This window comes from Peromyscus eremicus, chromosome 14 (genome assembly GCF_949786415.1).
Source record: "Peromyscus eremicus chromosome 14, PerEre_H2_v1, whole genome shotgun sequence".
Taxonomy (NCBI): domain Eukaryota; kingdom Metazoa; phylum Chordata; class Mammalia; order Rodentia; family Cricetidae; genus Peromyscus; species Peromyscus eremicus.
Window position 1 is genome coordinate 11,701,926 of NC_081430.1, and position 13,718 is coordinate 11,715,643.

A 13,718-nucleotide genomic window follows, 5' to 3' on the forward strand; every position below is an offset into this window, starting at 1 on the left:
ATGTGTGGAAATAACATCAATGGATTACTGTTAACCAGAGAGAGGAAAGAGAAGTATATTTGGGGGCTGGAGCTGGTGGCGTAAGGTCTTGCTTTGGGCATATTAATTTAGGGAGACTATGAGAATTTCACTAATTATTAGTTCTTTTTACTAAAATTATTAATCATGCTCAAACTCCCCAAGAATAGAGAAGGAAAAAAAATCTGTTCCAGGATGTTTGTAGACTCTTTGGAAAAAAGATAAGGGAACACTTGTGCTGTATGTTTAAGTATCCTGTGATAGAGATCCTCAAAGGGTGTCCAGGACAGCTTGGGATATTTGGTTACTTGTTAATGAGGATGGGAATAAGGACAGCGGTTGGAAAGAAGGCCTGGGAAATGGTTTTGTGGCATCCAAGTTCTTTACCATTAGCCATATGTGAATCATCTAGAGTGGCAGGATAGTTGGAGAGGGCAAAACATTTCAAGCAGCAATAGATGTTTATACAACCCCTTCTAGTTTTGAAAAGTGGCCTCTTGTATGGTATTGTGTGAGAACTATTAAGGGTATGAGAGACTATAGAAATCAGTAGACCTTGAATTTTGTGCTGGAGTAAAGGAAGAGGGAGGCTGATAAAGATTTTCAGTAGAAGAGGACATGGTGGGGGAGATGTTCAGCTGCTAGTTGGAAATAAGCATTTTTTTTTCTTGGTGTTCTATTGCTGTGAAGAGACCCATGACCACCACAACTGGTTTAAAGGAAATCATTTATTTGGGGCTGACTTACAGTTTAGAGGTTTAGTCCATTGTCATGATGGTGGGAAGCATGGTGGCACACAGCAGACATGGTGCTAGAGAAGGAGCAGGAAGAGAGAGAGGGCCATTTAGCCTGGCTTGGGCATCTGAAACATCAAAGCCCACCCCCAGTGACATGCTTCCTCCAACAAGGCCACACCTTCTAATCCTTTCATAATCCTTTCAAATAGTGCCGTTGCCTGGTGACCAAGCATTCAAATCTGTGAACATATGGAGGTCATCCTTATTCAAACTACCATATGCTTAGAGCTCAAAAAAATGGTGCTGGTTTCGTGGTTTAAATTTAATTAGGGGCTTATAAATGCTGTTTGTTTGCAAAGACCAACAAGGAAAACAAAAATTATGTTATAGTTAGTGTGCTGAATGCTGTAGTATGATGCACTTTGGATTCAGCACGGAGGAGGAGAAAGTGACTTGAGTCTGCATTCAGCTCTCACAGCACATAGGTGGTATCTGTTGCTGAACATATCAGTGATGTTCCTGGCAAAGTCTCTCCCTGAACCCAGAGCTCACTGATTCTTGCTCTTCTAGCTAGGCTGTTTGCCTCAGAGCTCCCCTTCCTCTGGTTTGAAATGCAGAATTGTGGGTGGGTGCCACACCCACCCTGCTTTACCATCCATTGTGGAGCTCTGAACTCTTGTTTACAGAGCCAGTGCTTTATTCCCTGAGGCTTTTTCCTAGCTCTGAACTCTTAACCTATTGTAAGGACAAGTGCTCTTTTCCTTATCTCAGTGGCTCAGTGGAGCTCTTGAGATTTTTCCTACTGTGTAGACTCTGTTCTTGTTTAGGGGTTAGAGCAAAGAGGCAATTGGGAAAAGCATACATACAAACCCATAATTAAGATTGTCATGGAGAATATCAATAATAGAGGTTATTGAAATGATAACTATGGGCCAGGATCTGATACAAACACTTTATAGAATCACCTCAGCATGGTGATGCACACTTTTAATTCCTTCACACCCAGGAGGCAGAGGCAGGCAGATTCCAGGCCAGCCAGAGTTGCATAGTGAGAATGAAGGAAAGAAGAGAGTGATCTCACTAGATAAGAGTCTTTTAAAGCTCATCAGAATGACTGGCTGTCTTAGAGAACAATGCATGGTGAATGCTTAGCAGGTACTGATCACCACCATTGCTTATTAATTAGGGACTAGTTATTAATCACCATCATTTTACTAGCTTAGGAAGGCATGATGAAGTTTAGTAACTTGCTCACTATCTCATGGCTCGAAAGCAATGGCATCCTTTGGGGTTGGAGGTGAGATACTGGTTGGTGTAGTTGTATTGTGAGTTAAATGGTGACTGTGCTTGAAATGTGAAGATGTATTATATGTGAAAACTGTATGAGGAGACGAAAGAGAAGCACCATATAGCTTGGTGATTAGAAATAAAGAAATCACCAAACTCACAAGCTGATTGACTGCAGAAGCAGTAAATAGTTCAGAAGAACATAAGAAGAACATTGTGTTTGGTAGAGATGACAAGCTCTATTTTAGTCACCTTGTGATTTGATGTCATATAGTCAAGTGAGGTGACTAGCAAAGAATTCAAACCTAAGGAGGGTGGTTAGGAGTTACTCAAATGCAAATGATTGGTAGAGTCTCTGCTTGGAAGTGTTTGAAGTTTCCAGTGGTACTAAAGTGTGGTTTCTTCCCTCTACACAAACCTGGAGAGTTAAAAATAAAGTCATGCTAAAATCTCTGCATAAAATTACTACATCTTTGCCCACACATGCTTTAAAGGAAACCTAGTAGCAATTTTAGGAATCTGTTTTATATCTTTTTTGCATCTGTGTGGTATTTGTATATGCATACACATATGCTTATGGCATACGTGTATGTTTGTGTGTGTGTGTGTGTGGAGACCAGAGATGGACACTGCTATCTTCCTCAATTATTCTCCACCACTTTTTCTTTTTGAAAGCAGGTCTCACTGTATAGACCTGGCTGGCCTGACCTCATTATATAGATCAGCTTTAAATACAGAGATCCATCCGTGGTTGCCTTTCAAATGCTGGGATTAAAGTTCTATGGCACTGCACCTGGCCATTTATTTAAAGTGCCATTTTATTTTATTTCTAAACTTCCCCTCTGACTTCTAAAATTAGGTTTTTGAAAATGTTGTGTCATGGGGCCCTGCAAGCCTCAAGGCTGACAGGGAAACACTTGGCATGAGGTGAAGGATGAAACTTGGGTCAGCACCACTTTAGCAGGTGCTGGGTCGAAAACTTTCCGAGTCTGACCTTGCGGTTTATTTTTCTTACAGAGTAAACACAGTAAAACTTTGTAAAAAATGTCTCCATGCCACTGTTACCACAACAAAGCTTTAGGGATGGCTACATCTTAAACTCCCTTGCAAAACACACTTCTAGAGCAAAGCACCTGTGCCCTTCAGCCTTAAGGATGAGTTCTGTTGACTGCTAAACAGTCCTCAGGGCAAAAGCCTCAGGAGGAAGGATTTGTAATCAGTGTAAGAATAGATTCTATTGATGGAGGATGCAATCTGCCTGGGCCCTCTTTCATAAGGATGAGTCCTATTCACTGAGAGACAAAGCTCAGGATTAGGGCCTAAACAATACTCAGGGTTTAGGGGGATTCAGTTGAGTGGTAGCTCCATAGAATGGCAAAAAGATCACCAGGTTGTTAGACAACGCGCACTCCAGTCTTCCCGGTGAAAAGGCATCCTCTCCTTCCCTTGAAGGAGATAGGTCTGCATGTTTAACAGTTCTGGTTCCTCTCATGCTTTCTTGAAGCTATGCCTCCTACAGTTTTAGACAATGTATTTTTATTATAGTGACCCCTACCACGACGTCTTCTAGATCCTTCCCTTCCTCTCCACCCTCTCAACTTTGTGTCCTTTAAAAAAAATTATCTATCTATCAAGTCTAGTTTGGGCTGTTCACATACCTGCTCAAAGTAAAGCCAGACAATATTCCGTGGAGAGGGCAGATGGGCATTCAGCCTCATCCCCAGCTGAGGAACCATTGGCAGTCGATACCTGTTAAAGAGGGAGAGTTTTCTTTCAGAATGTGGCCCCTGGTAGGTCAACCACACTCCATGGATGGCTCTATATCTACCTCAGTTTTCTGAGGCTGGATCTCTCAGTAAACCTGGAGCTCACTGAATTGGCGGAGGTGGCTGGCCAGTGAGTCCCAGGGGTCTACTCCTTTACCTCCCAGGAGCTGGGGTTACAGCTGATGTAGCTGTGTCTTTTATGTGCGTGTTGGGGTTCTGAATTCTGGTCCTTTGGCATATGCAGCAAGCACTTTACTCAGGAGCCGTCTCCACAGCCCTCGATTCCAAGGAGCCTTAAAGAGTTTGTCACTGTTGTTTCTGGGCACGGCCACCTGGCCCTTCCTCTGTCCCCTTGCCCATGTCTCGGGTGTGTTTCCTCCGGCTGGCATCATCAGCCTTGCAGAGAAACCAACAGCCTCAGCTCCTGGGAAGCCGTTCTGTCATCACAGCCGTGCCGTGTCTCCTGTCAGTTTGCATCTCTAGTCAGAAACACTCTCTTTATCACCTTCATTCTTTGTTCCCCCATTCCATCTTGGACTTGTTATCCTTTGACTGTATTGTTGCCCCATCCAAATAGCATAGCTCATGGATGAGACTTTTGTGGCTAGGTGAACTCAGTGCTTCTCACTTATTGCTTCATCCATCCTCTGGCACAGCCAGTATTGTCTGAATTCTAGGAGGAAGGCCATTTACTCACCTCAGATTCAGACCAGGACCTTTGGTACATGCTCTTGGATAAAGAGGGATGGGAAGGGTGGAAATGTGTATTCTAGTGATTTTTCCATCTTTGTCCCTTCTACTCTTGGTGGTTCTTCATATGGGTGTCTTGCTGGTTGACATTAGATTATTTCCTCCTTTTCCACAGGGAATGATGATGTGGGTGTAGGTACCACCAGAATATTATCCTGGGAAACTTGAGTCCCTCTTTGCATGTGTTTTTATTCGTCATAAAACTTTTTTGTACCTCTTAGAGGTAGAAATAAGTATTGGTAATTTATTATTTATGTATTTACTCTGTTTCTTTTCAGAAAAAAATCCTAGTTAGCCTGTCTGAAAACTCATTTGTTCTTACTTCAGGATTGCAATTGCTTTGAAAGGTACAATAGTAGGATTTTTTTAAAAATTGAATTCTGCTCGAGCTATGAAGTACACTGCAGCATAAAGACTGCAAAAAATTCAGGTGATAGATGTATCTCTTTTTATTTTGTAGCCTTCCTTGAATCCCGGGGGAAGCCAGTCTTCAGATGTGGTGCTTTTGAACCACTGGAAAGTGAGGAACTTTGAAGTACAGCGTGGTGACATCGTGTCGTTGGTGTAAGTGATTCAGAAACTCACTGCATTTGTATTTGTGTTTATCTGGATTCAACTGATAGTCACTGCTGATGACATTCGGGCAATTATGAAATGAATGAGTGTGTCTTAAATATAATCCATATTGGCATATAGCAATGCTAGAAAGTTTTTTTATTTGATATATATCAGTTGAATGACATAACTAGTAAATTTTGTGTAATGAAATACTGAGTAGAAATTATACTTTTGATATTATTTTGCAATATTTTACAATTTTGCATCTTGGTAAGCAAAGTTCTGCGCTTTGTTTTACTACTTTCGGAAAGAAAACATTCTTAGCAAATGATAGTTATGTTGTGAAATTCAATGGCATTTGTGTATGTTGTGAAATTACCTGGAAAAAAAAAGTTTGAAAAACTAGTATTATTGGCTTTTGTCTGCATCAAAAGATGGCGCTGTTTCTCTGTAAAATATTGCAACTGGGTGGGAATGAAAATTGTATCCCAAGTGTTGGTTGTAAAGAAGGAATGTCGAAGTGTACATCACCGACTCAGTGACAGAGTGAACACCCTGCACGTGCTTGAGTGCTTCAGATTCTACATTTTTGTTTGTTTTACAAAATAAATCCACACCTAACAGACTGCAGCAGACCTTGCTTAATTTATTCTGGCTGCAGCTGTTTATAAAAACTGTTCTAGTATGATGCCCTGTTATGGAAGTCAGTGCATGGAGCAGCAATTGGTGTAGGAAAATTATTCTTGCTTATTTTCGTGACAGCAAAACCTATTGAGTGAGAAGCTTTCTGTTTCCCAGTTACTCCTTTTCCATGAGCTAGAATGTGATTTTTCATGTTGCATGATAATGTTAATAGGTAGAATAATCTAGTATCAACTTGCTCATCTTTACCTGTAGATGATTTTGCTGCTGGGCATAGATATTCTGTAAATGTGTCTCCTTCAAGGCTGCTCTTCCCAGGGTTCATTTGAAAACACATTCCCTACGTCTGGTAAATGGGTAACAAAGTACATTTGAGTGGAAGTTGATGGCAGGCAGCCAGGGATGGGATTGAAATGCATCTGAGGTTTCGAGTATTTTCTTTAATGTTAGTCTACACTTTGGAGTGTACTTTTGCTCTGTCATTCAGTACACTGTTTTTGCTGCCTCCTGATAAGCCTCTCCACGTGGAATAAGCCTATCATGTACACATTGTTCTTTTGCCTTTGGTCTGACAAGTTTACATCCTCACTTAGTTCTTGATGAAGAGGATACCCACCCCAAGAGAAAGAAGTCATGTAACAAGTGGACAGCTGTGTGTTTTTCTCCCCCTAGGAAAACATACTGACTATCTCTAAGCAGGCAAATTTGAATTCGTAATTGAAAACCGTGAGATGGCTCCTTGAAATTCAGGGTTGTGAGTCCATAAAAATACTTTGACATATTATGATTTATTTCTAAATGTAAACACAGCTCTTTTAGGTAATTGCTATAGTGATTGATAATTATTATACAAATTAATTTAAATGAACATTTATATTCAAATTGGGATTGTTAAATTAGCTACTGCAAGTGAAGTACTTTTTTTTGAGACAAGCCCTGGCTGCACTGGAACTCGCTTGTGGACCAGGCTGGCCTCGAACTCACAGAGATCCGCCTGCCTCTGCCTCCCAAGTGCTGGGATTAAAGGTGTGCGCCAACACGCCCAGCTGGTGAAGTGCATTTTTAATGAGTCAGTTATGTGCTGTATCTTTGTCATGTAGAAATGACATAACTTCATTTCATACGCTTCGTCACTAGCAGGCCTCATTTACGTAAAAGAATGCTTAGTGTTGGAATTATGTTATTGAACAACAAATAATTATTAAGCAATGCTGTTGTCTGTGTTTGAGAAAGAAACTGAGTTTGATAGTCAGTTCTTCAGCTTGAGGTTGTACTGTAAAAGCTATATTATATTATGGCATTTTCTGTCTGGTTTTATGAGCAAAGTGCTTTCTAGACATATGTCCTTATATTTTTGTACAATTTATAGACTGCGTCGTTTGAAAAGGTTGGTGTTGGTGTAATAAACTTTCACCTATATGTTTAATCCATGCCAAGCACATTGAATATTTGCTTCCTTACAAAAAGCACCACTATGGTTTTTAACATAGGCAGTAATTTTCACTGCTACATCAGAACTTGCTCTCTTTTCAAGAAATGTGTAATAAATATGGTAATGAATATTTACCTGTTTATTTTAAAAGGAATATAAAATGTACTTTGTCATTTTACTTATAAATTGTTGTTAACAGATTTCACTGATACAGAAATAATCTCTGGAGATAAAGAAGTTTATTTTATTTTAAAAAATCCTGAGACAGTCTTTCATGTATTCAGAATGTGTGGTGTATAACATTGGAACGCTACTACATTTGCATTTCTGGAGATTTGTTTTGTCTGTATGGATATGTGTGTGCATGTTCATTTGTGTGTGGATGTGATTGTATGCATGTGTGTGCCCATGTATGTGGAGGCCAGAGGTCAATGTTGGGTGTCTTCCTTAATTTTTCTGTTTCATTACCAAATATTTTAAAAATTATTATTGTTTTATATGTATAAGTGTTCTACTTGTATGTATGTGTGTTTACTGTGTGCAGTTTGTCAGAACTCCTGGAACTGGAATTACAGATAGTTATAAACCAGCATGTGAGTGCTGGCAACAACACTCAGGGCCTTTGCAAGAGCAGTAAGTGTTCTTAATCCTGAGCCATCTTTCTTCATTCGCCTTAGTTTTGAGACACTGACTTTCACTGAATCTCGGGATCTGTGATTCAGTGGCTAGGGACTGCCTAGCAAGCCTCGGTGATCCTTGCGCCTCCATGTCTGCAGTCCTGGGATCATGTGCATTCATCCCCATGCTCAGCTTTTATGTCTGCACTGGCAATTGAACTCAGACCTTCATGCTTGTGTGATGGGCACTCTACCAACTGCACCCTCTCTGAGGCCCCGGAAAATAGTTAGCTGCCAACTCAAGCTTAAACTGGCAGTGTTTATATAGCTTGAAAACTAGTGAGAACAATAACAATTCCTATAGTATAACTTAAAAGATGTAGAATTTCTAATAAATATAGTACAGTGAATGTGGGTTTATGTTTAAAGGCCAAAAGGTAAAGGTGTAGACTGCTGGTAGATAATAAGGAAAGGACACAGTATGAAAGATGTTAACTATTAGAAGTTGCATGTAGAGAAAGTTTGTAAATTTTGTACAAAATGTACTAATAGTATTCTTGTGTGTGTGTGTGTGTGTGTGTGTGTGTGTGTGTGTGTGAACAAAGAACAAGGTTAACTCTGTGATAACTGCTTCTCAGAGAAGGGTTGACTGTGTGACCTTGACTCCTGAGCTTGCTTGTACTTGGCCTTCTGTTGCTGTTATTAATGAGGAAAACGTTAATGATGTGGGGACACAAATCACATGTGAATAAATGTACCGTCTGCATCAGAATGAAATACTTTCTCCATTTTCCATGTCTGAGAGCCAATTCACATCACAGAGATAAATGATTTAGTAGAACAGACTGCCTTCTATTGCGTGAGGTTTTATTGAGAACTTGTTGACCAATGCTGTTTCTTAAAGCTTCAAAGGCAGGTCTAAGGAGGGAGCAAGTATGCACTGGAGTATGTCTCCTTACATCTCTTTGTCTTTTGCTTTCTTTTTCTTTTTGAATAGTTGGTCCTAGTGGAGTTATTGTTTAAGCATATTATTCAGTTATGCTAATTCAAGAGGAATATTTACTCAGTCACATGAAAGGCTAGGCACAGTATCATTTGCTGTCATTAAGTCCTTAGTATTACTGAATGTGTGTAGGTGGCACTGTACTCTCTTAATGGATTTGCAGACTAATAGTAGTGCTTAAGGTGGATTTTCTATACCTTGGAATTGACTTTTTATTAACCTGTGTGATGGCCTTACTGCAATAGGCTTAACATAAGAATCACAGTTTCTCAGAAAGAATATAGTACCTAGCAAGTCCAATGGGATAGAGATGCTTTACAATAAATCTTGAATAATCACATTTATGTTTAAATGTTTTATTCTGAAGTAACATTAGACCTAAAGAAAGCTTGTAAAATAGTATAGAGAGTTCTCTTCCACCTCTTCCACTTCATATAAAATCTTACAGTAGGGAATAACATTGATATTAATATTTTTATCTGTATACCTTAGTCATTACCAGCCTTTTAACTAATAATCTTTTAGATTTCCCTGGGCCAAAGTATCTTATATTTCATTTTATTTTTCATTTCTCTTTGGTCTTCTCTAGTCTGTGACAGTTCTTTGGTGACTTTTGTCTTTTATGAACTTAACACCTTTGACTAGTTATTTTTTTGGAATACTGCTCTACTATTAGAATTTTCAAGGCCGTTCTGCTTTTGAAAAGGGATGGGAGTTGCTGAGGAAGCCACAGCAGTGGTGACAGCTGAATGACATGGAGATTCAGGCAGAAGAGGCAGCATGGTCAGTGGGAAGAGGGTAAGAGGAGGGGAACTGATTAGAGGATCAGTTTTCTTAACAAGTCCTTTTGATATTTTTGGTCCTACAAGCTTGGATAGTGACTAAAAAGGGTCCATGGCTTCTAGAAATAAGCTAGATCTACAGCTGCTAGGGAACAAGGTGTGGGAGCTATGTAGTTTGGGAAAACGGCTGGAGGGTGTAGCAGAGGTGGACAGGAAGGAAGAAGGGCTGGGTTTCAGATTGTCTTAGTTGGGGTTTCTATTATTGTGAAGAGACATCATGACCATGGCAACTCTTATAAAGAAAAAAAAAATAGGGGAGTGGCTTATATTTTCAGAGGTTTAGTCCATTATCATTATGGAGCAACATGATGGCATGCAGGCAGATATGGTGTTGCAGAAGGAGCTGAGAGTCCTACATCTTGACCTGCAGTTAATAGGAAGTGGTCTGAGACACTGGGTGTAGCTTGAGCATAGGAAACCTCAAAGTCTACCTCGACAGTGACATACTTCCTCCAACAATGCCACACCTTCTAATAGTGCCACTCCCTATGAGCTTATGGGGGCCAATGACATTCCAACTACCACACAGATGTTGGTATAAAGTACTGTAGTAGAAGGTTGGTGTGAGGGACTTCTCAAATGCTACCGCACAGATGTTGGTGTAAAGTACTGTAGTAGAAGGTTGGTGTGAGGGACTTCTCACATGCTACCGCACAGATGTTGGTGTAAAGTACTGTAGTAGAAGGTTGGTGTGAGGGACTTCTCACATGCTACCGCACAGATGTTGGTGTAAAGTACTGTAGTAGAAGGTTGGTGTGAGGGACTTCTCACATGCTACCGCACAGATGTTGGTGTAAAGTACTGTAGTAGAAGGTTGGTGTGAGGGACTTCTCACATGCTACCGCACAGATGTTGGTGTAAAGTACTGTAGTAGAAGGATGGTGTGAGGGACTTCTCACATGCTACCGCACAGATGTTGGTGTAAAGTACTGTAGTAGAAGGTTGGTGTGAGGGACTTCTCACATGCTACCGCACAGATGTTGGTGTAAAGTACTGTAGTAGAAGGATGGTGTGAGGGACTTCTCACATGCTACCGCACAGATGTTGGTGTAAAGTACTGTAGTAGAAGGTTGGTGTGAGGGACTTCTCACATGCTACCATTAGTCTTCTCATCACTCTAGACATTGTGCTAAGTGCTTTGACTTTCATTTGGTTCTCATACCACTGTCGATAGGTAGTTGCTTTTAGCATTATGGAATTCAGAGCAAGCACATGGAAAGTGAAGAACAAAGTGAGATTTGACTCTGGTTTCACATGATATAGACATGTACTGTTTGATGTCTAGGTCCTTGTAGCATGGAATGTTCAGTGGCACTGCTGTCATTTGTGTAAATGATAACAGTTTGGGTACTTCTTGCCAAGTCAATGCATTTTTTATCCCATTTGTTTATTTTTCTTTTTAAATGTTGAGAATTTTAAATTTCCTCTGATATTCATTCTATTTCTATCTGGACAAAGCCAGGTTTAAACCTTTGCCATACAAGGTGTTTTCCCTGGAGTATATCTCAGGTGACTTCATATGGCACCTCAAAGTCTGAGGTGGAAGCCAGGAAGGTTAATGCTATATAGCAAAGGCTGGCTCCGCAATAGGTAAACCTCAGGCATTGGGGAGAATGTGGGGGTGATCAGGCCCAAAGATAAGCCATACAGTTTTAGTATTATCTGCTTATTATTTTCAGTCACTGAATTAAGCATTCTGTATTCATTTTATTGCATTAGTTTTGTTTCTCATTGCTGTGATAAAGGCCTGAAAAGGCAGCCTCAGGGAGGAAGGATTTAATGTGGCTCCAGATTTGTGAAGATTCCTTATGGAAGGGAAAATTGGCAGCTAGAACTTGGGATCAGGCAGTATGAGCGTTCTCATCTCTGATTTGAGTGGATCAGGAAGCAGAAAACAGACTAGAAATCAGGCTGGTCTGTACACCTCAAGGTCTGTCCCCTCCTTCTCAGGTCTTTGATGGGATCAAAGACTCAACAGTTACAGTTTACAATCTTCTATCTTATCTAGAACATATTAAGTATTAGATTCAGGTTCTTCAGGATAGGGCATCTTTTGGAATGATCTCTGTAACATGCCATCTACCCATACTCCAAACTCCTCTGGATTTTAGTATGTGTCTCTTGTTTGATATTGTTTGTGTTGGTAATAGTTCCATCTTGTCTAGGTCATTATCCCTACTACTCATGGACAATATTTGATAATCATTACTATTGTATATACTTTTGTATTAGGTTGGAACTTTATTATTTAGACAAAAGGGGGTGGTGTAGTGGGTAGCTGTGCCAGCTTTGACCTGGAAGTACTACCCCCATTGAGGCTTCCGGTAACTGTCACACCTATGAGACAGGGCCAAGACAGGAGCCCTGAAGACCTGAGACCCGGATGTGCTGGCTCTCTTGGTTCCTGGATCCTAGATGCTGGATGTAGACAGAGCAGAGTTCTCCAGAGAACACCACTGGACTGCACTACACCTTTCCCAGACCCTGTAACCTATCCCTTTACTTGTAAGTTACCCCACAAAATAAACCTCCCTTTTAACTACTTAGAGTTGCCTTAATACTTCCCCCAGTCACACTTCCCTTCTAGGTGTCACTTTCTGAAGTTTCCCCCAACAGCAGCCGCAGCCGAGGACCAGGTGTTCCAAAACAAGCTTGAGAGGAGCTGTTTCCCATTCAAACTATAACAGTCCTTGTTTGAAAAAACCACAAGAGGGTAATATTATTATGTTCAGTTTATAGACAAGAACACCGAGGTCTACAGGGCATAAGTTGTTTGCTTAAGGACAGAGTAAGTAAGTAGCAGGCCAACGGCTGGCGGTATGCTACACCAAAGCCATCCACTTAAGTATCATATTTAAGCATCATGAGGCCTCTGTGTGTGTGTTGTAATGGTGTAGCTGAGCAACTTACCAATTCTTGGCAAGGTCAGTAACACTGGTGTGCATACATATCTTTCTTCATTCCTATTTCTGAAGCAAAATTCCTATATGAGGATTCTTAAAATGTAGTCTCTTTATTAATAGGCCTGGGACTTTATTATGAGCTTAGAGTGTGGAAATAACCGCAGCAGCTGACGTGTGACGTGTTAAACATTGCCACTTTCTGACAGATGGCCAAGGTGGTGACGACATCTCCTGCAGTACGTATGAGCAATGTTACAGAGATTTGAGCCGGAGAAACAAATGAAATAGAGTAGAGCCTGTGGGGGAAGGAAAAAAAAGAGATAGGTTCTCATATTCTTATGTCTTAAGTTCTTGTAAATCTTTAAAGGTCCCTTGACCTACCAAGGGAAATTAATTGGAGCTTGCTAAAAAAGGAAAGTCGTACTTTTAAACAAATGCCCAGAGCAATGATAGGCCTGACTAATGACCTATAATTGTATTAAAAGCCAGTTGTTGGTTGAGCTTGGAAAATATAACTGCATACACTTATTGGTCTACCTGTTGGTGCTTGTTCTGAATTTATTCTTGTCGAAAACAAATATTTTTTTCTGAGTCTGAAGGTAATTTTGTCCACGCTGAAAGGCTACAGCTTGTAGAGCAGGACTATTAGGGTAAAGGGCCTAAGTTTCTAGCTTTTTATTGGTAATTGACAGTAAAATGCTGTGGAATGGAATCCAGTATCTCACTTGATTTTGAAGAGATTCAGTTCACGGCACTTTACATTACCCATAGTCATTTATTTTCATTACTAAGTGTATTTGCAAATGATAATTTTCTGGAAAAATAAAGTGAGGTGCAGCATTGTTGCTGTTATTTGGCATAGATTTAACTGATTTTTAAAAAAACTGTTCATGTGCATACAGAATTGCTGTCTGTAAAGTAAGCTTTAATAGCAATTTGTTTCCTTGAGCAGGATAAACTGCCTACACAATGCTTGTACAGTTAATTATGCAATAAAACACTTTCATAGTTCAGAGACAAATTATAGCTTCAAAATGTTTCAATGATCATAAATTTCAATTTTGAATTATAGAGATTTTATGGTAATATAACTATAGGAGCTATCCATAGCCTTTGTTCATCCCATTCTTTTAAATACTACATCTTAGGAGAGATGAATAGAA

General features: G+C 40.1%; 1 protein-coding gene across 6 annotated transcripts in view; it reads left to right on the forward strand.

Moving 5' to 3' along the window:
• The window catches only part of Immp2l (inner mitochondrial membrane peptidase subunit 2), an 858,278-nt gene that overhangs the window by 74,835 nt on the left and 769,725 nt on the right, over positions 1-13,718 (forward strand). For all 6 annotated transcript variants that reach the window (XM_059279989.1, XM_059279984.1, XM_059279986.1 and 3 more), the window contains exon 4: positions 5,019-5,122. In XM_059279989.1, coding sequence (XP_059135972.1) covers positions 5,019-5,122 — 104 coding nt within the window. The remainder of the gene's footprint in view (positions 1-5,018; positions 5,123-13,718) is intronic.